General features: G+C 59.2%; 1 protein-coding gene across 3 annotated transcripts; it reads right to left on the reverse strand.

The window, feature by feature from the left end:
* Window positions 1-386: 386 nt before the first annotated feature.
* SREBF1 (sterol regulatory element binding transcription factor 1) lies at window positions 387-22874 on the reverse strand. 3 transcript variants are annotated; one of them, XM_004776507.3, is made up of 19 exons: window positions 22584-22874; window positions 8077-8508; window positions 7500-7687; window positions 7275-7412; window positions 6973-7194; window positions 6243-6357; window positions 5812-6032; window positions 5374-5575; window positions 5074-5252; window positions 4545-4806; window positions 4303-4469; window positions 3948-4116; window positions 3347-3455; window positions 2983-3092; window positions 2734-2866; window positions 2396-2561; window positions 1730-1930; window positions 1533-1641; window positions 387-1220 (listed from the first exon to the last, which is right to left on the reverse strand). In XM_004776507.3, exons 1-19 carry the CDS (start codon window positions 22672-22674, stop codon window positions 991-993), a joined length of 3444 nt encoding a protein of 1147 aa, XP_004776564.2. In that variant the 5' UTR covers window positions 22675-22874; the 3' UTR covers window positions 387-990. The 3 variants fall into 3 exon arrangements, with proteins under 3 accessions (XP_004776564.2, XP_044939586.1, XP_044939587.1); XM_045083651.1 differs by lacking the exon at window positions 22584-22874 and adding an exon at window positions 9947-10078; XM_045083652.1 differs by lacking the exon at window positions 22584-22874 and having other exon boundaries at window positions 7500-7598; window positions 8077-8208.
* Window positions 22875-23784: the final 910 nt, after the last annotated feature.

Genomic DNA, 23784 nt, shown 5'->3' on the forward strand with positions numbered 1-23784 from the left:
CAAACGGGGATACCAGGCTGTGGCTCCTGTCACAACAGATCCTTCAGGTCATGGAGACATCCTCTCATGTCACCCTGGGAACTCAGGGGTAGAAGCAGGGAGGTGGAAAGGGACAGCTCGGACCACAACAGCCCTTCAGGATTAAGGGTTGATAGAGCCCAACCGTGTGGACCATAAACTGGTGGAATCCAGGTCACCTGGAGGTCACAGCGACAGGCCTCCCACATCGAACGGAAATTCTGGTCCCTTGGGACTGATGGGTATAGGAATCCTTTGCCTTGGGTGCTGTGGTGGGAAGAGATGGGGAGGCCCAAAGGCCCTCCCTCTGCTGGGCTAGTCTATCAGCTAAAGTACACACCCTCCTCCCCAAAGGAACAAAACCCAGATTATAAATAATTTCATCTTTTATTCTCTGTACAAAACTTCTCAACCTATGAAAATAAAGTTTGCAAAAAGCAAAGTAACACTTGAGCCTCAGAGGCCAGGAGGCTGGTGCGCCCTGATCTACACTATGTACATATCTCCCCAGAAGGGAGAGAGGCGCCTTGGAGTAGAACCCCCTTAGCTGGCTGGGAAAGCCAAGTAGACCCCCCTCAGCTCAGTGAAATGTACTCCTCTGCGAGACAGGAGAGGGAAAAGCCACTGGGGCTTTTGCACAGCAAGGTCACAGCGGCCGGCCCGGCCCCTGCAATCCCCCGATTGGCCACCAGAGGTCAGCACCACGCTGGCCGTGGCCCATCGGGTTGGGCTGCAGTGGGGGGTGGGGGTGAGGGTGAGGGTGGGGGTGGGGGTGGGGGTGGGGGTGGTAGGGTCGCGCCCCCTCCGGCCTCCCAGGTCAAGAGGCAGCAAAAGCCCCTGAGTACCTCCCATCCGCCCAGGAGACAGTGCAGTACATGGGTGGACCGTGGACACCTGGGGTCTCCAGCACTGCCTTTGGCCGTCGAGGCTCCGGCCCGGCACACAAGCCCCACTGGGGCTGCCGACAGGGATCTAGCTGGAGGTGACGGTGGTCCCGCCGCCCAGGCGCATGAGCATTTGCTGGCAGTCGTGCAGCAGGCGGCGATCGCCGAGCTTCTCGAGCGTCCGCGCCGCCTCGGCCAGCATGCCCACGCGCTGCCCTGGCGCCGACAGGAAGCCGGGAGGCAAGTAGCAGGAGGCCAGCAGCAGAGCCTCAGCGTGCTCCCGCCGCGTGGGTCTCGGTTCCAGCTCCGCCCCTGCGCCTGCGCGCACACGGGAGTCAGGGCTCAGGACCTGGCCCCGCCCCTCCAGCCCTGCCCACCTCAGGGGCACCAGTGGAGCCTCAGAGCCCCTTCCCAGGACCTGCCTCATACAGGGCACTCGGGCACAGCCGCCTATCCCACAGGTAGCAGTGGCTCCCAGTGGATTTCTCAGACTACTGCCCTCTGGCAACCACCGTGAAGTTCCTCGGTCTCTGCCTCTCCATACAGGGGTGCTCAGCGTCCATCAGGCCTTCCCAACCCCGGGGCGGGGCCAAACCCGACCTCTACCAGGGCAGCAAGCACCCCACTCACCTTTGCCACAGGGTCCTGCCCTCCTCCGCAGACTGCGGTCCAGGAGCTGGTGTGTCCTCGTGGGGCTGGCCCCCGCCATCAGCCGGGCCGTGGCCTCGTGCAAGAACACCTGGGCAGGAAAGGGCCAGGGGAGTCGGGGTTCAGGCTGGCCCCCACTCTCCCCGCACCTGAGGGGAAAGGGCCCCGGCGGCACTCACCCTCCGCATGGCAGGCCGGAAACTTTGTGCCAGACGCCTCAGGCCACTCAGGTCCCGTTGGAAGCCGCGCAGTTCGAGGGCAGAGGCCTGGGCCCCAGCGCCCGGGCCCTGCGAGGTCTGGGTGGGAGCAGGCGGCTGCTGGCGCCGCCACAGGCTAGTTCGTGCCACCAGGAGCAAGTCACACAGGAACAGCTGCATGGCCTGGGATGGGGGTGGGGTGCAGTGCAGGGCTCATGGGGGGCTCCGGCTGTGGGAGGGGACGGGTGGGGGCCCGCGGTGCCAGGGGCCGGCTCCGGGCTGCACTGCCGAGGCACTGCACCCCCGTCACTCACGTGCAATGCAACAGCAATGCACCGCGGGGCCGCCCGCCTCTCCAGGCCCCCACGCCTGCCACCTGCCACAGGAGCGGCCTCCAAGGAGGGCTCTGCCAGACCCCTCACCCCACTCTTCCTGGGGGTGGGGAGGCTGGGGCCAGAGGGGGACAGCCACTCTCCCCTGAACTCAAGCCTCAGCCAGAAAAGCAAGGCAAACTGTGGCCCCCAAGCCCAGCCGGTACTGCAGGGCTAACCCGTCTTCTGCAGCGCAAGGGGGAATGGCCAGGGATGGAAAAGCGCTGACACCCCCACCCCCGCCCAGACCTGCCAGGCCCCTGGCACCACTCCTCACCTTGTCGATGGAGCTGCCAGCTGGGGTGGTGGCCAGGCTGTCCTGCAGGTATCCACTGGCCTTCTCACAGATGGCCAGGCTAGCTGGGCCAGACTCTGCTTTCCCGCGGCCTAGCACAGCCCGGGCAGCCTTGAAGGAGTGCAGAGCTGCCCTGGGCAGGGGTCTCCTGTTGGGGCCGGGGCAGAGGACCGATGGTCAGACAGCGCCCGGGCCCTCAGTAAGCTCCCACTGTCCTGGTTCTGGCTTCACAAGACCCCAGCTGCGCAGAGTAAAGGCTGGGGGGCAGCACTGTGCTGGGGGTGGGGGTGGTAGGCAGGGAGAATCCGGCCTGGACTCACTCAGACTCCTGCAGGGCACGGGGCAGGTGCTCCACCACCGGGTATAGCCGCTCGGCCGCCTCCTCATCGCGTCGCAGCCAGTGGGTTACCACAGCTGTCAGGGAGGCCCACCACTTGGCCACGGGGTCTGTGCCTGCAGGGAGCAGGGTGGGGGGTGGGGCTCCCTGAAGCTGAGCCACACTGCAGCTGAGGCTGAGCCAGTGCGGAGCTGGGCCCGAGGCGGGGGTCCCGGGGAGTCTGGGGGCTCACCGGTGGCAGTGGCCATGCTGGAGCTGATGGAGAAGCTGCAGGCCGGAGCCCCAGCAGCATCAGAACAGCTGTTGAGCAGCTGGAGGTACCCCAGGGCATCGGAGAACTCCCTGTGGCAAGAGAGAGACCCGGCTATCAGGACGGGGGGGTGGGGCAGGGGTCCTGGGAAGGCCCCAGCCCTCCCGCCTTCCCACCAGAGCACAGCCTGACCTCCCAGCTCTGTCTCTTCCTGGCAAGCCTCTGGGGAAGCAGACCCAGGGAGGAACTGAGATGTGCCTCAGGCCACACAGCAGGTGTGGCTCAGGCCCCCCACCCATGTCACTGGACATAGCCACTCTCAGACTCTAGGCTCAGGGTCACTCACCTGTCTCCATCAGCTGATCCAGGGCTGGGACTGGGCTGAACGACACAATTCAGTGCTCGCTCCAGGAGATGCTCCCGGAACAGCTGAGTCACCTGGGCCAATGGGTCCACTGTGGGGAGGAGTGGGTGGGTGAGCGGGCCCGGGGCAGGAAGGGCCCCACCCCTCCTCTCCACATTCACCTCTCCAACCACCGGCTCTTTCCTGGGCACGCCAGTGGGGCAGATAAGTGTCCCGAGGTGCCCTTGGATAGGATAAACCTACCGCAGACAATATAATCTGCTTAATAACCCACCTCTACCAGCTCTGTTCCTTCCATCTCATCTCCTTACTCAACACCGGTCTTGCTTGGGATCAGCTTTCAGATCAACTACCCACCCCCAAATTCCTGTCTCCCTCTTCGTTTCTGAAGAGCCCCAACAAGACAGACCCAGCCTTCCCGCCCCCTGTAGCCTCCACAGCAACAATGGTCGGGGTGGCGGGGGCAGAGTTGGGGCAAGGACATTCAGAGATGCAGGGACTAGGGACCGGGCAGAAATGAGGAAGGGGAATGGGCCACAAAGGATGGAGGGCAATAGGGATGGGCATGGCGGGGAGAGAGCACCTGGGTTGCCGGCCAAGCTGTACAGGCTCTCCCTCGGGGTGCTACACACGGCCCAGTCCCCGTCCACGAAGAAACGGTGGCCCACGGGGTGGCACAGCCACTGCATGGCAAGAGGCACCGAGCCGCTCTGTGCCAGGCAGGCCTGGCGGGCACTACTCAGGAAGAAGCGCTGTGGGGGAGGGGAGCTAGGCTGTCACACTGGACCCAGCCAGGGACTCGAACCCACCCTCAGGGCTAAGAGCCCGGTTGGGCCTGGAGTCCTCCCCACCCCATCCAGTAACTAGCTGCCTCCTCCTATGAGCGCCTTGCCCAGGGAGCCCCCGGCCTGGTCCGCACTGGCCCCCCACCCACTCACTGTCAGAAAATGCAAGGCCCGTGGGAGACTGGTCTTGACCCTCAGCGCGGCGGCCACATAGATCTCGGCCAGCGTGGCCACGGACACAGTATCCCCTGCACATTCTGCCAGGTTCAGGGCGCTTAGGGCCAGGTTGGCAGCAGCGAGGTGCCCGCCCGTGTACTTCCCTGGAAGACAGGCAGGACGTGAGGCAGGGGTGCGGTGGCGGGAACCCCTCCCGCCCAGTCCTTTGCCTGGCATACCCATGGTGTGCAGCTGGTGCAGCTTGTGGTAGACAAGTGCGGCGTCCCGGGCGCTGGCGCGGGCATCCGCCTGCAGGGCACAGTCCCTGTGCAGGCCCCCAGCGCGGCCGGCCAGCCAGCGGCCCACCCAGAGGCGCTGCAGCAGGTGGCGGATAAGGCTCCAGAGCAGGCTGCAGGCCAGGTCCAGGTGGGAGGTGGGTAGCGGGCGGCCCAGGGCCCGCAGGGCCAGCCACAACTGCTGGGCAGCTTGGGCAAAGTCCCCCTGGCGATGAGGGTTTTCCAGGTGAGAAAAGCGGGATCAGAGGATCTGAACACACGCTACCCCTCCTGCTCCGAAGATCCTTCCACCTCGGGCTCTCCACAATGACCCTGGTGTCCCCCCATCACCGTGAGTCTGAGGGGTTGATAGGAGCAGGAAGGACAGGGCAGGGAAGGGAAGAGAAGGGACACCCAGCACCTTCCCAGGGGCTTCCCAGGTCCTGGCCCTGACCCAGCCCCTGAGCCCACCCCCGGGGATCTGAGCCCTTACCCGGGCCAGGTCCAGGTCAGCCTGCTTGCGATGCCTCCAGAAGTGCACAGCAGGGTCCGAGTGGGGCCGCGTGACTGGCTCTCCATAGACAAAGAGAAGCGCCAGGAAGACCAGCACCAGCAGCCCATTGGTCAGCCAGACCAGTGGGGGCAGCAGCCATGGGGCCCAGCCAGGGCCGTCTAGGGGCAGACAGAAGGGCCAGGGACACAGCACCCTGGAAATCCAGATCCCCAGCTACACTCCCTGAGTCCCCCATCCTCCCTCCCTGCCAAGGAGACCCGTGCTGGGGACCTGTCCTACCTCCGCTTTCAGCACCCAGCATGTTGCGGCCAGGACCATGGTAGGTGCTGCTGACATCTGAGGAGCTAAGGAGACCCCGGTTTCCCAGCAGGGAGGCCAAGGGGTTGCAGGAAAGGCAGAGGAAGACGAGTGCACACAGGGCCAGCCGGGAGCGGTCCAGCATGCCCCGGCTGCGGGGGGACAGCAGCTGCTCGGGCTTCACCTGGTAGGGGTAGGCGGGTCAGCGAGGGCAGAGCGGAAGTGGCCCACGGAGGCAGCTACAGGGAAGGAGGGATCAGCCCTCCGCCAGGCCTTACTGTGGGACCCACACGGCTGCAGGCCTCAGTGTTTCTGTCAAACGGGAGGTGGGCTATGTGAGGGGGCTTTTCCTGACCTGGGGCTTCCTGGGGCTCAGATATCGAGGGGAGAAGGACTGTGGGGAACAGGGCTGGGCCCAACCTGGCTGTCCTCAAAGACTGGGCTGTCGGGCTCCGAGTCGCTTCCACTGCCGCCACTGCCACTACTCCTGCCTCCGAGGGACAAGGGGCTGCTCTGAGAGGGCGAGCCAGCGTCCGAGGGAGGCGGGCTCAGTGTGTCTACCACCTCGGGCTTCATGCCCTCCATGGGCACGTCTGTGTTTCCTCCGCTGCCACAGGCTGAGACCAGATCCTTCAGAGACTCTGTAAGCCAGAAAGGAGCAGGGCTGGGGATGAAGGCTAGATACCCCACTCCAGATCAGCTTATGGCAGGGGAGAGGGGGAAATGGGAGTTGGCCAAGTTGGGACCAAAGGATGGGCTGAGGCCCTTGTAGGATTAGGGCTTAAGGGGCAGGAGTGGGAGTTGGGGGGGTGGGGTGCAGAGCCAGGGGGCAGGGTGAGGCCAGGACTCACTGCTTTTGTGGGCAGCAGAGCGGAGACTCAGGTTCTCTTGCTTGAGCTTCTGGTTGCTCTGTTGTAGGAAGCGGATGTAGTCGATGGCCTTGCGCAAGACGGCAGACTTATTCAGCTGCGTGGGGTAGGAGGCAGATGGCACAGGGGGGCCGGTCAGGCCTCGCGTGTGGGCACCTAAGCAAGGGGGGGCTACTTCACAACACCGCTGCCTCAGGACCGTTGCACTTGCTATTCCCTCTAAGTAGAATGTTCTTCCCCTAGTAAAACCCATCGCCCAGGACAGACATGAGGATTCCTATGTCAAGGGCATCCAACAGTGTCTGGCTGACTCCCTCCCCTCACTCAGGTCTTTGCTGCCGTCATGTCACCTTTGTGATGTGCTTGAGACATGTAGCCTCATTGTCCCTCTCCTCATGTGGTTTTCCTCCATAGCACTTCTCCCCATCTGGAGGCTCTAATGCTTACTTCTCTACTCTGTGTATCGTCTCTTTCTCCCCCTAGAACATCAGTCTCAGAACAGCAGGATTTTTGTCTGCCTGTTCCCTGTGATGTCCCCAGGGCCCCGATGCACCCCTGGCATGCTGGGGACCCGCCATAAAGCTCAGCTGAATCATGGGCCCAAACAGGCTGAAGCCCAGGTCCAGGCTCAGTCCCAAGCCTTTTGGTTCTTCCAGTCCCCTGCTTCCCCAGGGTCGCCCCGGAGTGTGCCTCTGAACGCCACTGCCCACACCTTCGCCTCAGTGCCCACTACCAGGTCCTTGAGCTCGACGATTTTGTCGTTGATGGAAGAACGGTAGCGCTTCTCAATGGCGTTGTGGGCCGTGCGCTTCTCTCCACGGCTCTGGGCAGAGCCCGGCGCCTTGCCACCAGCCGCCAGCCGGTTGATGGGCAGCTTTTCGGCATCCACTACCAGTGGCACTGTCGCCAGGATGGTTCCTCCGCTCACCAGGGTCTGAAGGGCCAGGTGCAGGTTACCAGCCAGGCATGCTCAGGTGCAGAGCCCCAGCCTCCTGCCCCGCCCACACCACCCACCTGCAAGGGCGCCGTCTGCACAGCTGTGCCAGGGGCCAGGGAGCTGATACCCGCCGCCTTCACAGTGGCTGCCATGTCTGTTTTCATGGTCGTCAGGAGCAGCGAGTCTGCCTTGATGAAGTGTGGCTGCAGCAGGACCTGGGACAGGGAACGGCCTCAGCCAAGAGCTGCTGAGTCGGAGACTGGGGGCTGCCCCCTCCCTGATGCCTGCCCAGACTGCCTCACCGGGACCTGCTGGATCTGCGAGGTCACCGTGGTTGTTCCAGGGGCTGCCGTGGGGTTGGCCGTGGCCGTCAACAGCTGCTGGGGGGCCGCGTTCTGGACCTGGGTGTGCAAGGAGACGGGCGGGACCCCTGGCAGGGAAGCCAGTGGCAGGCCAGGCAGCGGCTGCGGGGTGCTCCCTGGAGGGGTCCCTGCAGAGATAAAGGCTGGGGCTGCGGGCACAGGCCGCCCTGACCCACTTTCAACCCACCCCTCGGGGCCCTATCACCCTATAACCCGGGATGAGTCATCGCCCTCATGGCTTCAGTTTCCTGTGGGGACAACCCCTGCCTGCGGCTCTGATGTGGGTGTGCTAGCTTTCCAGCCAAGCATTTGTCCCTGGAAGGGTGGCACTGAGGGGGCCACTGCAGCAGAGTGGGAGGCAAGTCTTCACCCAACAAGGACAACACCCTAGAAGTACTGCTAGTAATGGGCAGCTGAGGCCTCGTTTCTAAAGCCTGCAAATTCCTCTACTGAGGCCACGGGAGACCCTGCTCTCTGTGCTCCTGTGGTCCCCTTCCCCCCAAACCACCCCCCTTACCTGCAGAGAAGCCTCCCGTGGGGCTGGGATAGCCCAAGACAGGGGCAGAGCTGAACTGTGCTGGAGCTGGGGCCGGGAAGCTCTGGGGCAGGAGGGACCCCGGCAGGGGCTGCGGGGTTGGGGGCTGCAGGATAGTCAGCGGCACTGGCTCCTCCTTGATACCAGGCCCCGGGGAGAAGGCAGGCCCAGAGGGGTACATCTTCAGGGAGGTGGGTGCAGGCTGGGGAGGGGACAAGGGTGGAGGTGTCGCCTTGGGTCCCCCCAGGAAGCCTTCGAGTGGGGAGCTCATTGTGGCAGGAGATGGGGACAAGCTGCCCGGGGTGCTGGCATCAGGACTGGCAGGGCCTGTGCTCCCTGCCCCGCCGCCGGCATAGGGTGGGTCGAACAGGCCAGGGAAGTCGCTGTCTTGGTTGTTGATGAGCTGCAGCATGTCTGGAGGAAGGAGAAGAGGCTGTGTGAGTGACAGGAGGGCAGGAGCTGGCCCCTGTACCGGGCTTCACACACTTCGTGCCTCCGGTCCACACAGCTGGACGTGTGGGGCAGCGATGCAGAAATAGAAAGCCATCCATATGAACCCATGCTCCCAGACACACGGCCACGTCTTGGGCACTTGTGACATCAGGAGCAACGCCTGGTGCTTCTCATGTACGCCGCAGCCCATACAAGAGCTGGACAAGGTCAGTGCCACACACTTATGCTGAGAACTGGGGTTTGGGCCCCAAATGGCTGACTTCAGAACTGCCAACCTCAACCCATTCCTCCGTAGAACAGACCAAGGCTTGGGGCTGACCCAGCTGCCAGCCACGTGTGTGCCAACCAGTGTGTCCCTGCAGGTTCTGGGCACAGGCCCAGACTGTGCCTGCAGCCAAGCCAGGGACTGGGCCATTCAGGGCTTCAGTTTCCCCTCCATGAAAGCAAATGCTGGCTGTCCTGACTCCTGCCTCCTCATACAGACTGGGACACACTCCCTGCCCCTGCTCCAGCCTCTCCCCCAGCTGGCGGGCAACTAGCTGCCCGACTGTTGGCCTGGGGCCCTCTAACCCACTAGGGACAGCCACCCACTGGGTTAAAGTGCCCTGCAAGATCCCCAGCCTGAGCCCTGCCCAACTGCCCACTTGATGTGCAACCTGGGGCAAAAGTCTCCTCACTGGGCCTCAGTTTCCTCATCTGCACAACAAAAAAGGACGACGCCCTTCATGGCAGGGCTGCTGGGAGGCTTGGCAGAGCAGGAAGCTGGCCCACAGCGGACCTCACCTCATGATTGCCTGCCTCCTGCCAGGTGCAGAGGCAGGGCCGTTCCTGCCGGAGGGGACAGCCCTCTGGCCTCCAACAGCCTCAGAGATGGGGTGCCAGGCTCGGTCCCCGGACCCTCCACAGGAAACACCTCATGGGCGCTCCGGAACATGGCAGGTCCTGAAGGCTTGCAGTTCTTACACTGGCAGGGCCGCCCACCCCTGACCCCCGCCCTCCTGAGCCCCTCTGACAGATGGGGAAACTGAGGCCCTGAAAGAAAAGCTGAGTGAATCCGGGACTGGGGTCCGGGATTTGGCTCTGGGGAGCGGGGACAACTGGGATCCTCCCCACTTCTTCCCCCACCCCGCTGCCCCGGGGGCGGGGGGCGGTGGCCAGAGGTCGCGGGAAAGCCATGCTCACCCCAAACGCGGGGGGTGGGGGCAACTACTGCGGGTGGGGGTGGCCCATCAACTCCAGCGGGAGCCGCCCCCTGAGGAACCCGTTCTTCCAGCTGGGACGCCGGCAGTTCCACGGCCACTGCACACACACGTCCCCCTCTGAGGAAACCGGGGATGGTGACCCCGCAGCGGAGGTGGAGGCTCTGTGATAAAGGGGTGAGGGGTTCCTCCAAAAATACCTTCGAACGTGCAATCCATGGCTCCGCGGCCCGCGCCCGCCGCCCCTTCGGGGCGTCCCGGCCGCTGGCCTGCCGGTCTCCGCACCGCGCCGACTTCACCTGTCAGGACTCGGCGGCGCTATAAAGCCCGCGGAGCGCCCCGCCTCCGCCCCGGCGGCCCCGCCCCGCCTCCGCCCCCCGGGGCCGCGGGCCGGGCATGGGGTGAGCGCGCGCGGCCAATCAGCGTCCGCGCCGCTGCCTCACTAGGGCCCCGCCCCTGCCCCCGCCCCACCCCCGACGGCGGCTCGGGCTCGGGTTTCACCCCGCGGCGCTGAATGGGGCCGGGGTTACTGGCGGACGCGGGCCCTTAATCCACTCCGCGCCGACATCCGCCGGGGTTACTGGCGGTCACCGGCCCACCTACGCCGCTAGCTCCAACCACCTCCGTTAGCACCTGGAAGTGCGGCGGAGTGGGCGCGGGGCCGGGACGACTGAGGAAAGGATGCCCCAACATTCTTCCCAAATCTCTGGCATTCCGTGCCGGTCCCCAGTCTAGGCCTCAGTTTATTTCTCTAGACAACGAGATAATCAAATCTCCCTGGCCTCAAATGGGAAAAGTAAAGGAGAAAACGGGTAAGGCGCTCAGTACCACGAAGCGCTGAATTAAGGCCAAGGGCTGTCTGGTGGTGGGTGCAGGGACCTCCCCTTCCTGGGGCAGCCCCAGCATGAGGCCACCCTCCACCACATGGACGCCTGATAACAGGTCACTGCTGGGAAACTGAGACTCAGAGTGAGGAAGGGAAACCCTTATCCCAAAGTACACATGCACTTAATACTTGAACCTGATTCCTCTGTCTTTGGACAGTTGTCTTTTTGCAGACAACTGGGTCTGGGATAGGGGGAAGGGGGTCAGTAAAGTCTGTCCAGACTTCCAAGTCTCACAACCTGCCCCCAGCAGTCACCGGGTCAAGTGTGACTCACTTGTTCACTGTAGAGACCTGGGAGACCAAGAGGCAACCCAATCCCTGGGACACAAGGTGAGGAAGCCAGGGGTGTCAGTCCCAGGGTGACAGGCTCTGGGGGTCGTTTGAGGAGGTACCTAGGACTGCCCCCCCTTCTGAGTAGGTCAAAGTTCAACTCACACACAGATGAACAAAGCATAGCCAACAGCCTAGGCTGTCAGCTTGAGCTTTCGTGGCCAAACAGACCTGCAGCAAGTCCTGCCCCAGCCTTCAACCTGCCCCTCCTCTGGCTCCCAGTCTCCTGTGGTCCCGGCGGGGGGGGGGGGGGGGTGGGGGTGCTGAATCCTGGGCAGGCGGGCTTCGCCACTGAGCAGTGTGGGCCAGGAGGGACTCCAGCCCCCATCTTTCTCCCTCTCCACCAACCTAAACAAGGAAACAGAGCTTCGTCTCCTTCACACGCATCCAGTTCCCAATCTTTCTAGAACTTTCCATGGCTTTGTAGGGGGCGCCAAGGATAAGGAAGTTCTCCTCTAGCACTTCCACCTCCTTCTCTCCTCAGCTGGTGGGTGCTCACACTCTCCCACATCCCCCAAACCACAAAACAAAGCATTGCTGTTGGAAAGGCTCTGACCTCACTCAGGTAACTGAAGACAGGTTAGACACCGAGGCCTGAATTCCAGGCCGGAGTTTCAAGAGCAGACCCTCATGGCTCTGTTCTTCCTTACCACGTTCCCCAGCTGTGGAGCCCAGAATACAGCAGGGCCGACAAGTACACACTTGCCTGAGACTTCTCAGGCCAGAGACAGAGGCAGCCTTGAGGGGTTAAGCCCTGCCCGCCCCCTTCCTGTCTCATCCTACTCTTCCTTTCTTTCTTTCTTTTTTTTTTTAAAGATTTTATTTATTTATTTGACAGAGAGAGATCACAAGTAGGCAGAGAGGCAGGCAGAGAGAGAGAGAGGAGGAAGCAGACTCCCTGCTGAGCAGAGAGCCTGATGCGGGACCCGATCCCAGGACCGAGATCATGACCTGAGCCAAAGGCAGCAGCTTAACCCACTGAGCCACCCAGGCGCCCCTACTCTTCCTTTCAACATATTTTCTCGCCTTTGTTTTCCATTCCTCACATCTTTGGGCTCTGCCCCCCTTCCATCCTGAGGAGGCGGCAGGGAGAAGGGTCAAGGTCCCCCTGAGGGTAGCAGGAGTCAGGAAAGGCTTCTGGAGGCAGGGGTTAGCTTTTCCCTAACCCCCCATCTCACTCTTCCCTGGAGTTGAATCTGTCAGCCTATTCCCAAAGAAGCTGGGTGTCCGAGCTAACACAGGGGCTGGAAATTCAAGACCAAGCCCCACAGCCCACCTCGTCCCCCACATAGCCCAGGGGCCAACCTTCCCTCTGCGCCTCATTTGCCGTGTAATGCCAGGCAGATCACTCCCCTTCTCTGAGCCTCCATCCCTCGTCTCCCAGAGGTAACAGCACTGGGGTTCTAGAAGGGCAAGCATTATTTACAAAAGCCAAATTATGGAAGCAGCCTAGGTTGTCCATCAATGATGAATGAATGAAGATGTTGTGTGTACACACATACACAATGAAATATTACTCAGCCATCAAAAATGAAGTCTCGTCATTTGCAACAACATGGGTGCATCTAGAGAGTAGCATGCAAAGTGAAATAAGTCAGAGAAAGACAAGTGCCATATTTCATTTGTATATGGAATTTAAATAACCAAACCAATGAAAAAGAGACAAACTGAGAAAACAGACTCTTAACTCTAGAGAACAAACTGACTCGGTGACCAGAGGGGAGTTGGGTGGGGGATGGGTGAAGCAGGTGACAAGGACTGAGGACACTTAGCACAATGAGCACTGAGTAATGTCAAGAAATGCTGAATCACTATATCGTACACTCGAAACTCATGTAATACGGCATATTAACTACAAAAATGAAAGAAAAAAATAATAAAAGAGCAAGTGTATGGGGGCGTCTGGGTGGCTCTGTTGGTTAAACATCCAACTCTTGATTTCGGCTCCAGCCATGACCTCAGGGTCGTGAGATCGAGTCCAGTGTCAGGCTCCACACTGGATGTGGAGCCAGCTTAAGATTCTCTCTCTCCTTCCACCCTCTGCTCCTGCCCCCGCCCCTCCCGCCGCTTGCGCAAGCTCGCTTTCTCTCTCTCTCCAAAAAAAAGCAAGTGCATGAAGTACCCAGCATTCAGCAAGATCTCAATAAAGGTTAGTCTCTTTGCAGCAACCAGAATGGTCTAGAACTGTTAATGCAGGTAGTGAGTTGCCCAACACTTGCAATGTTCAAGTCGGAACTCCATACACATTTAATGGCGATTGCTTTATGGAGAGTAAATTGGCCTGGCACAGGGGTGAAGCAAGGAGGTGCCCACTCCCAGCCCTGGGAGCCAGGACAGTGGGCCCCAAAAGACTGGCCATGTCCCCCAGCTCATGGGCCATTGTCCAGCGAGCTGAGTGCTGGGCTTCCAGCACAGAGAGAGACTCAGAAGGCCTGTGCAGCTCCTGCACACCCTCCTGGAATACAGAGAAGAGGGGGCATAAACGGTGGGCCTCAGGGGGCCCACCTCACACTCCCTCCAACCCCAACTGCTCCCCAGGCCTGGATTCCTCCTTTATCCTCTCCTTTCCAGTCGTGCCCTGATTCTATCAGGGCCCAACAGGAAACCTGAGCAGCACCCCCGCCCCCCCGCCCGGCTCTACCTCCAAACCTCCTTTGGAAGGCAGATATGGGGCAGCCTTTTATCCTCTGGCCTGTTTATTCTGTGAGGCCATGATGGGAATCTTGGGAGGACCCAACGCCACAAACTGGCAGGAGCCCAGCTCTGATCATCACAGGAACCTCTAGCCCATCCAGCCTGGATGAGGCTTTGAACTGCAAACAAGCTCTGCTTGCATGCTTCCCAGGACAGGGAGCTCACCACCTTACTCACCTGACCTGGTCCATGACGCCCAGATTTGTTTCTCTGACAGTATCTACTGCGTTCCCCCCCCCCCACTTTTTAAAGATTTATTTATTTATTTGAGAGAGAGAGAAAGAAAGAAAGCGTGAGGGGGAGGGGTAGAGGGAGACAGCGTCCTAAGCAGACCCTGCACAGAGCACAGAGCTGGACGCAGGGCTCTGTCTCACAACCCTAAGATCGTGACCTGAGCTGAAATCAAAAGTCAGCTATTTAACCAACTGGGCTACCGGGACGCCCCTCTACTGTCTTTTAAGTGTCCTCTGTGTGTCAGGTCTCTGCCAGGCACTGGGGCACAGGGACATAGCACAGAGACCTTCCCTCATGGAGCTTATGTTCCAGGGACCAACGGTCTGCACATACATGGAGGAAGAAGGTAAGGGCAGATGGTGATGGGCACCACGGAGAAACTGATTCTAAAAAGAATGTGAGGGGCCACTACAGATGAGATGATCAGCGAACCTCTCTGAGGAGGCAACATCCGAGCAGGGGCCTAAATGACAGGAGTGGGCAGGAGGGAGGAAGAATGTCCGGGACAGAAGGAACAGCAAGTGCAAAGGTCCTGAGGTAGAAGTAAGCTTGGTGAGAGGAAGATGAGACAGCAAGGAGGCCAGTGCAACTGGAACAGAAGAAGCAAAGAGGGGATAGAGGTCGGGGAGGCAGCCAAGGAGCTGGGAATCCAACACAAGCTTATCTGTCACAAGGATGCCAACCCTCCAGGAAATGGGCAGGAAAGTTTGCAAACCGCCCGGTGCAATGCAAATCGCGAAGGGTCACACAAGTGTGAAGAAGAATGAAGGGTATACAGCAGTACCGGCACAGGAGAGGGCATGGGACAGGGCTTATGGGACCTCTGGAGCATTCCACCTCCAGCTGCTTCATGAAGGACACATGGCAGGGGTGGGACGCTCAGCCGGCATCCCAGGGAGCCTGCTGCTCCTCCCAGTGCCTCCGCCATCCTCCCGCAGACTCAGGTCAGCAGGGTTGCATGTTCTCAGCTAGTCGTGTATGCAACAGGGACAGACTGCTCTTTGTGCACTCAGGCCTGCCTGGGGGTGCGAGCGTGTGCTGGCTTTTCCCGGAATGGGATGGGCCCATGGCGGGAGCCCCAGGGGTACCTGGGCACGGGCCCTCTAGCTGGGCAAGGACTCTAAGGCTCAGAGAGAGGCCGTGTGTGTCCGAGGGCCCCCACCACTGCCAAGTAGAGAATCTGGGACTCCAACCCGGGTCCACCAACCCCAGAGCCACACTCATCAGCTCCAGCCTGCCAGAGATGGGAGGGAGCCCCAGCTCCAGCCTGGCTGTGCCCCAACCTGCTGGCAGCACTTGTCTCCGGTCAGGAGGCGTGTGTGGAGTGCAGGATCGGGAGAGGAGGCAGCACGAAGCACAGTGAGGCTCCGCTTGGGCACTGCCCCTTCCCAGAGGCCTTCCTGACCACTGTTAGCAGCCAGGCCTTGGCGGGGAGCCCCTCAAGAAAGGGCCGGGGCCTGAACCAGCAAGTGACCCCAGCATCGCTCAGCACAAGGTTGAGTCTAGAGGGGATGAGAGCCAGCCAGCTGCCACCCCACTGCTGGTCTGCAGCCACGGGCTCTCACCCAAGCTGTTCCTTCTGCCAGGACTGTCCTTCCCACTACCCTCTGTCCACCCACCAAACTCCTGTTCCTCTTTCAAAACCTGCTCTGGTGTTATCTTCTCAGATTCTCCCATCTGTGTCACCCCACACACGAGATCCCATTTCTCCAGACCAAACGACCCTGGACATGACCTGTAAGAGGGCCATTAAAAAGATGCTGGTCAGCCCCAACTCAGACATCTTGTCCTAGGTGTGGGCTTGGGGCACACACTTATCATTCTGGCAGCTGAAAACCAACCCAGAGGCTGGAGACAGTGGCAATCTGGGAGTAGTGCCCTACTGCTAAGCAACTGTTCCCAGTCTAAATAGCACTGCTGCACATTTCTTTATATAAATTTTATCTATTTCCCCATTTGGGGTTGTTTCCCCGCAGCCTGTTTTAAATCTGAAGTGGAGACATGGGTTCAAAGGGAACAAACATGCTGTTTTAGAGTTGCTGGGCTACTCTCTGGAAAAGAGAAACCCCTTTACAACCTCCCCTGCAACATGTCCCCATTTCCTTATTGCATCACCAGCACTGGTTTTTATAATTTTTATTTACTTTTGGTTGCTTTGCTTAGCCCCGGAAAGCTGTGTGACTGGAACCCCAAAGTTGTTTTATTTTGCATTTCCAAGGCTGCCTGCTTTGAGATGTTTTGTGCAGTGAACTATCAAGGATGACCAGAGTCTCAGAAACACCTGCTTGCTCTGTCTTCCTCTGCCAGCTCGATTCTTTGGCCTGGGAAGCAATCCCTGCTGAGTCTGGCCTTCCTGCTGCTTCTCAGTGGTCTCTAGCTCCTTCACACCCATCCGTTATCACCAGGCCTGAACCACATAGGCTGGGCAGCCTAGGGGGTTATGGTGAGTCAGGTGTTTCAAGGCCTCTGGTCCTCATCTGTGCATTGGGTGAGGAGATGACAAAGGCATTTTGAAGTTTCCTTTCAGCTCTACTCTCTCTATCTTTATTTATTTTTTAAAAGATTCATTTTTAGTAAGATTTTATTTATTTATTTGATGGAGACAGGGAGACAGTGAGAGAGGAAACATAAGCAGAGACAGAGCGAGAGGGAGAAGCAGACTCCCTGCTGAGCAAGGAGCCCATTGTGGGACTCAACCCCAGTACCCTGGGATCAGGACTCGAGCCAAAAGCAGATGCTTAACTGACAGAGCCACACAGGCCTCCCGCACTTTCTCTATCTGTGATGGTAGCTAAGGACAGGGCACTTGCTCCCCACTAACCTTGACCAGCCCCACCTTGTCTCCCAAGCAGAGACCCAGAATCAAATGGTGGCTGCTGAGAACCTGAAACCATAGCCTATAGAAACTTCCAACACAGGATCCTTGGATAATCTGGCAACATTTGTTAAGCTAAACCCATTAGGTGCCAGGTAAGTGCTCTAAATGATGAAAACTGGTTGAGGGCCTACTACGTGCTGCTTAAGCCTTTGACCTAAATGAGCTCATCTGAGGCCCACAACTCCAAGAAGATGGTTCTGTTATTATTCCCAGTACACTGATGAGAACTCGAAGCTCAGAGAAGTCAAGCCCCCTGTTCAAGGTCACACAACAGGGGTTGAATCCGAAGACCCCTGAGCTCCAACAGGAACCCCAGAGTCCTAGGAGGGGTAGCCCTGGCATGTGACTGAGAGGAAAAGGCTTTCTGGGTCATATGAGGGCAGGGGGTGACTTTGGGCAGGGTCCCAGGTCAGCGTGGGCTTTCCAAGGTCACCAACTCTGCCAGGTGGGATGGACCCCCCCCCGCCCCCGCTCCCACCAAGTCCCAAACCCAGCAGGGGACCCACACGCCTGGATCCAGCCTCAAGCACCCTCTTTCCCAAGAGCCCCAAATCCATTTCTAAGGCTCTCCCTGCTCCTGTCCGTGGAGCTGCAGCGGACATAGGTCTCACATATATGCCATCCTAGTCGGGTCTGGGGATCAAAGGGCACATGCACATACACATGTGGTGGGCAGAAGACAATGGCACAGACACTTCTCTGGCACGCGCGGCCAGTCCCATCTGAACTGCCCCTGCTGGCAGGCGAAGTCCAGATCCCAGGCCTCTGCCTGGCGGTGACCCCTGCCTGGGGCTGACCAGGTCACCAAGGATGTTTGTGTCCAGCGAGGTGACCATCGGGCAGGAGGTAACTCCCAGACACCTCAACCCACTCCCAGCGTGTTTTTCTCCACTCCCCAAAGAGACAGGTCCCACATACTCTTCAGGTCTGGAAGGCAGGGCCAACACAAGGGAACATCGCCCTGGGGGCACTGGGGAGCCATGGCTGTTTGGGAACTGAGGGCTTATATGCCTGGAGCTGGGAGTTGAGTGGTAAGCAGTCCTGAGCTGTGTTTTCTTTTCTTTCTTTCTTTCTTTCTTTTTTTGAGAGAGTGGCAGTGCGCATGGGGTCCATGGGCAGAGGCAGAGGGAAAGGGAGAGAGAGAATCTTAAGCAGGCTCCACGCTGGGCCCGTGAGGGGCTCGATCTCACAACCCTGAGATCATGTCCTGAACTGGAACCAAGAGTCAGACGCTTAACCAACTGAGCCACCCAGGCACCCCTCAGGATGTTTTCTAAAAAGGGTCCAAGCTTGGTGGGACTGGGCAAAAGAACTGGGCATGAGATACCATGGGGAGAGGCGTGGGGTCGGGGACTGGCCTAGACCCAGATAATAGCCCTAGGAGCAGGCCCTCCTGTGGTTTGTCCAGGCACCTTGGGAGGGACGGCAGGACGGGGGAGGACTGAGGTCTAGGAAGGCTACCCTGGCCTGGAGGACCCCCAGTATATGACAAAGAACGAAGGTGAAGGCATCCAGGCAGAGGACAGACAAACAGCACCACCAAAGGCTTCAGACAAACCAGAGCCCCCAAGACGACTCCTCGGTCGGGCCCAGCACCCCCCTGGTAGCCAGGAAAGCCCCCAGCCAGAACCCCATCTCTGCGTGCCTCTTCCGCACCTAAAAGCATGTGCAAAATCCAATCAATGAATCAGCAAAGAGGCAGGTGCTTAATAACCCCCAACATGGCACAGGACTGCCCTCCTGTCCCCTGGCCCACCCGCAGCCACCAGGGACCCCAAAGCACAGAGCAACCACAGGAGGCCCCAGGGGACAATGCAAACCAGAGGTCACGGTGGCCCTAGCCAGGTTAGCGCCTTCACCCACAGAGCTAAGGGCTCCTGCTGGCAGCTCCACCCCAAAACCCGTTCACATGACAGAGGGCTTGGCAAAGGCAGGCAGCAGGGCTGGGTGGGGCTAAGGACCTTGGCCGGCTCCTGGGTGACAGTCCTCAGTCTCATGACTCCAGGGCCATGCTCCGGGCTGGGAGGGGGAGGCGGCCGCTTGGCCTCTGACCCCTTTATGACCTACTGTCAGGCCCCCAGCAGAGTCCCACGTGGAGCAGCCTCCTGGGTTCCCTGATCACTTTTTTTTTTTTTAAAGACTTATTTGAGAGAGAGAGAGAGAGCAGGGGTGCAGGTGAGCAGTTTCAGGGAGAGGCAGAGGGCAAGGGAGAGACGCAGACTCCCCGCAGAGCAGACACCGGGCTCCATCTCACGACCCTGAGATCACAACCGGAGCCAAAATCAAGAGTCAGTATGCTCAGGGGCACCCACGTGGCTCAGTGAGTTAAGTAACTGCCTTCAACTCAGGTCACGATCCTGGAAGCCCAGGATCAGGTCCCACATTGGGCTCCCTGCTAAGCAGGGAGTCTTCGTCTCCCTCTGACCCTGCCTCCTCTCGTGTTCGCTCTCTCTCATTCTTTCTCTTTCAAATACATAAACAAAATCTTTAAAGAAAAAAAAAAGTCAATGCTGAACTGACTGAGCCACTCACATACCCCGGGGTTCCCCATTTTACTGCTTTCTGCCCCCACCCTGACTCTTAGAGGAGTCCACAGCCCAAGTTTGAATCCTGGCCCTATAATGCTCTAGCTGTGTGACCTCAGGCAAGTCACTCAACCTCTCTGTGCGCCTCAAGGCACTCAACTATAAGATGCAGATCTTAAGTCTACCCACTTAGGGTTGTCAGGAGGACTCACTGGTCAGCTAGGAGCCTGGGATACATACATTCAGTGCTCCTGTTTGTGTTGTGGTCCTCTACCCCAGCTGTCTGGGGAAGCTTCCCACGTATAACTCAGGCATAGCACTGGCCTGCTCCGATCCCCGCCAAACTCCCCACTGCCTCCAGGATGCAGTCCATCTATACCCTTCCAGGAGCTTGAGCCCTGCCTGGCCCACCTCTCAATCCTCTTTCCTCCTAGGGGACCTGGAGACCTTCTGGCCCTGCCTTCCCACCCCCAAGTCACTCTCTCTAGATCTTGAATCTGCCTCACTCCAAGGGCAGGTAAGAGCCTCAAAAGGAGGCCTGGAGTCTGAGCATCAATTCCCCTCCCAGAGCCTCCGCTTATGGAACTAAAGGAGGACCCACGCACACACAGATGGGGCTGGGGTCCATTGCAGTACAGTTTATGAGAACAAAACAGCATGGATGTTCACCAATGGGGGACTTGGTGGATAAACCAGGGACCTTGGTTGTGGTCTGACTGTTGACATGGAACCAAGCAGGTTATAATCTGCTGTGAGCCAACGGACCCTGTTCTGATTTTTAAAAGTATAGCTCAGCGGCTGCCTAGAGCCGGGTGTGGACCAGCTGGGAGTGGACTATGGGAGTAGCTGTAAGTTTGGCAGGAAGGATCTTACTGTGACAATGAAAATGTTCTAGAACTAACTGGTGATGGCCAACAGCTTGGTCAATGTAACAACTTCTTGTACACTGAAAATGGGTAAATCTGGGGCGCCTGGGTGGCTCAGTGGATTAAAGCTTCTGCCTTCAGCTCAGGTCATGATCCCAAGGTCCTGGTATTGAGCCCCGCATCGCATCGGGCTCTCTGCTCAGCAGGGAGCCTGCTTCCCTTCCTCTCTCTCTGCCTACTTGTGATTTCTGTCAAGTAAATTAATTAATTAATTTTAAAAAATAAAATAAAAATAAAATGGGTAAATCTTAGGGCAGGTAAAATATACCTCAATGGTAGTATTTTTAAGAACCAGATCACGAATATCCAGCCGTTCCAAAAAAATTTTTAAAAAGACACACACACACACACAACCCAGAAAACAATCCCCACATAATTAACAGAGTCTATCTCTGCATGACCGGTTTAAGGAAGATTTTATTTTCTTCTTTTTGCTCACCTGCAGTTTCTAATTTTTCTACAACGCAGAGAATCACTGTGCAATTAGGGGGAAAACGGAAAGTTTGAATAAAAACCAAGAAATTGGGACGCCTGGGTGGCTCAGTTGGTTGAGCAGCCGCCTTCGGCTCAGGTCATGATCCCAGCGTCCTGGGATCGAGTCCCACATCGGGCTCCTTGCTCAGCAGGGAGCCTGCTTCTCCCTCTGCCTCTGCCTGCCATTCTGTCTGCCTGTGCTTGCTCTCTCCCCCTATCTCTCTCTGATAAATAAATAAAATCTTAAAAAAAAAAAAAAAAAAAAAAAACCAAGAAATTTCCTGCTGCAGTGGGCAAACTCTAGGTCCATCCCAGCAAGAGGCCCCAGTCAACCCCCTTCTCTCCCAGATTAGAGCAGGTGCATAATTGCCCCCATACCCCAAGGGCTGCAGGGGCCTGATCTTTGGGCCTCAGGACATATGTTTCTATAAATGAGTCAGTGAGAAAGGTCTATGCCAGACCCATGGCAGAGATACACCTGCCCTGATTTCACTGTCTCAAATCCCCCAGGAAGGGAAGCATTCACATCCTGAGTAGGAAACTGAGGCTTAGAGGTTTAGAGAGCTTGGGCAGGACAGCAAAGTATGTGAGTAGTGTCCAGATTCAAGTCCTGACCCCAAAGTACCGGTCCTCACCACCTGGTCATGGTGCCTTTCAGTCTGCACTACTGGTCCTGGGCCTTGTGGAACTGTGAGTGGGGTCAGGCTCGCATATCCTCAGGGTCCGGGGTTTGGGGCTCGTCACTCCAGGGCACAGTGACGGGGAAGGCTGCTTTGGAAAATCCCCACAATCCTATCAAGGCTGCAGTAGGAGCGAGTGACTTAGATGTGTCTGTTTTGCCAACCCCAGGTGGCCACAGGTTCCATGGGCACGTCTGTCCATGCGGTGGGAGGTTTGAATCCTGTCCTCTTGGCCTCAGGTCCCCCCATCGACCAAGAGCCGCTTAGCCAGGGCTGTCTGCTGGGGTCTGTGGTTGGCCCCCTCTACACAATGGGGCAACACCTGCTGCAGGGTCCCCAAACCCCTCCTTTGTCTAGCAAATAAGATGTTTTCAAAGATGTGAGTGAACCCGTGCCGCGGCTCCGCCCAGCCTCTCGGTGGCTGGGAAAACATTCTTGGCTGGGAAAACATCCTTCCCCGTAGGTCCCGGGCCTGACCCTCAAGTCTCAGCTCTAAAGTAGGCTCTAAGAGGTCTCACCCCACCCTCGCTCCACCCCAACGCGCAACTAAATATCCGTCTACGGGTTTTCTTGAGGATTTCCGTGCTTCCAAGAAAACGAGAAGCCCAGGTCGGTGTGTGAACCCCCAGTGCCGAGGATTCGGCTTGGTATGGAGTAGTTGCTCAATAAATGTTTGCCCAAGCGATGCCCATCTAGGACTAGGAGACCCGGACGGGGGCGGGAAGGAAAAGGACAGGGAGGAGGGACATGAGGAAGTGCCGCGCGCATGCGCAGGAGCTCGGCGCCGAACTGAACTCTTGGGCCGGAGGGAATGACCGTGAGTAACCCCGCGCTGACGTCAGGGCTGGGTCAGGGGCGGGGCCTCGGCGACGCCCAGGTCTCCAGGCTTGCGGCGACCGCCACTGGGTTGAGAACTCGCTGGCTGCGCCGCGCAGGGACCCAGACTCCCAGAGGCGCACGTGCCCGGCCGGGAGCCTCCAAGGGATCCGGCGAGGCGCGGCCCGAGACGCCAGGGCTGGCGCAGGGAGGCTCGGCGCGGTCTGGACACCGGGGCCCGCAGCGCACTGCCCAGAGGCGCCGGGAAGCCCCCGCGCACGCAGCACGGAGCCGGTGCCCGCGCCCCGAGCGGGCCCGGGAGACAAAGGCCGGTCGCCGCCGGTCGCCGCCGGCGTGCCACCCTCGCGCGGAGTCCAGCCGGCCCTTGACGTACCTTCGATGTCGGTCAGCAGGGCCGCGTCCAGCTCGCACGGCTCGGCCAGCGCCTGCTCCAAGGCCGCTTCGCTGAAGGGCGGCTCGTCCATGGCGCAGTTGCCTCCTCCGGGCGGCCCGCCGGGCCCGCCGCCGCGTACGGACTTTCGCTGGGAGCGCCGCGTCCGCTGGCCCCGGCCCGCTGCCGCCGCTGCGCGCGTTCACGTCCCGTCCTGGCCCCGGTGGCGGCCCGGCGCCCGCGAAAAGTTCCTCGGAAACTGGGTTCCCCCGCGGTGGCTCTGCAGGGAGGGCGGGGCGGGGGCGGGGCCCTACCGGGAGGCCCCGCCCTCCGGGGTAGCCGGGGCCCCACCCCACCTGGGGAGATCCGGCACCCGCCTTCAGGGTCTGCCTCACCAACCTACCCACAACCGGCCTCTCCATCAGTGTGCCCTCCACTCATTCATTTTATCCAGCCTCTGGCACAGCAGCGTCTTCCCTGGGCCTCAGTTTCTCCAACACCAAGCAAGGAGGCTGGGTGGAAGCTCCAGGACAGGGCCTATCCCAGAGGTCTCTGGACTTGTGGCAGGAGCGGGGTGGGTCTGGACAAACCTCACTTCCTAGACTTGGCTCTTTAGAACGGGACAGATCTGTCCAAGTGATAGCTCTAATGATCTGCTGTGTGCTGTCGGGCCAACTCTTGTCCTCAATTTCACCAGCTACCAGTGGAGCTTGGTGAGGCTTCTCCATAGGCTGGTTGGGATGTTAGTGATTATACTGTGGGTGGGGGGGTGCCCGCTGGGCCTGTGAGATCAGCCTGCTCCCCACCCCCACCCCCCAGTTTCCTTAGATCAGATTGGTCTCCCGATAAGGGGTAGCCCAAAGGGAGCCTGGAAGAGACGTGAATTTCCCTTCCTGATTAAATCTGGTTTCCTCCCAGATCCAGCCTTGGTGGCAGTAGAGGGACTTGGGAGCCAATGGACTCAGACCACCCCCAGAAGTAGGCTGGCCTCAGTACCCAGGAAGACAGGAAGACCCAGAGTTCTAACTACCCAGGCACAGGGCTATTCAGAAACAGGGACAGGGTTGGGCCCCAGGACTCTTCTGACTTCAAACTTGGTGCTCAGCCCCCCACCCCACCCCGGGGAGCAGCCAGGATGGCTTTAGCCTTGAGCCAGGTTGCCGTGGATCATGACAGGCTGGGTCTGGGTCAGAGGAGGCAGCTT

The sequence above is a fragment of the Mustela putorius genome, unplaced genomic scaffold (assembly GCF_011764305.1).
Source record: "Mustela putorius furo isolate JIRA1106 unplaced genomic scaffold, ASM1176430v1.1 tig00000731_pilon_pilon_pilon, whole genome shotgun sequence".
Taxonomy (NCBI): domain Eukaryota; kingdom Metazoa; phylum Chordata; class Mammalia; order Carnivora; family Mustelidae; genus Mustela; species Mustela putorius.

What these genes read in the sequence shown, in the direction of transcription:
- SREBF1 (XM_004776507.3), bottom strand. Translation starts at nt 22,674, where the DNA reads ATGGACGAGCCGCCCTTCAGCGAAGCGGCCTTGGAGCAGGCGCTGGCC. An exon ending in CGCAGATCCAGCAGGTCCCG is followed by an intron (nt 7,413 to 7,499) that starts GTGAGGCAGTCT and finishes TCCCTGTCCCAG; the next exon opens with GTCCTGCTGCAGCCACACTT. An exon ending in CTGGCAGCTCCATCGACAAG is followed by an intron (nt 1,931 to 2,395) that starts GTGAGGAGTGGT and finishes CCCCCATCCCAG; the next exon opens with GCCATGCAGCTGTTCCTGTG.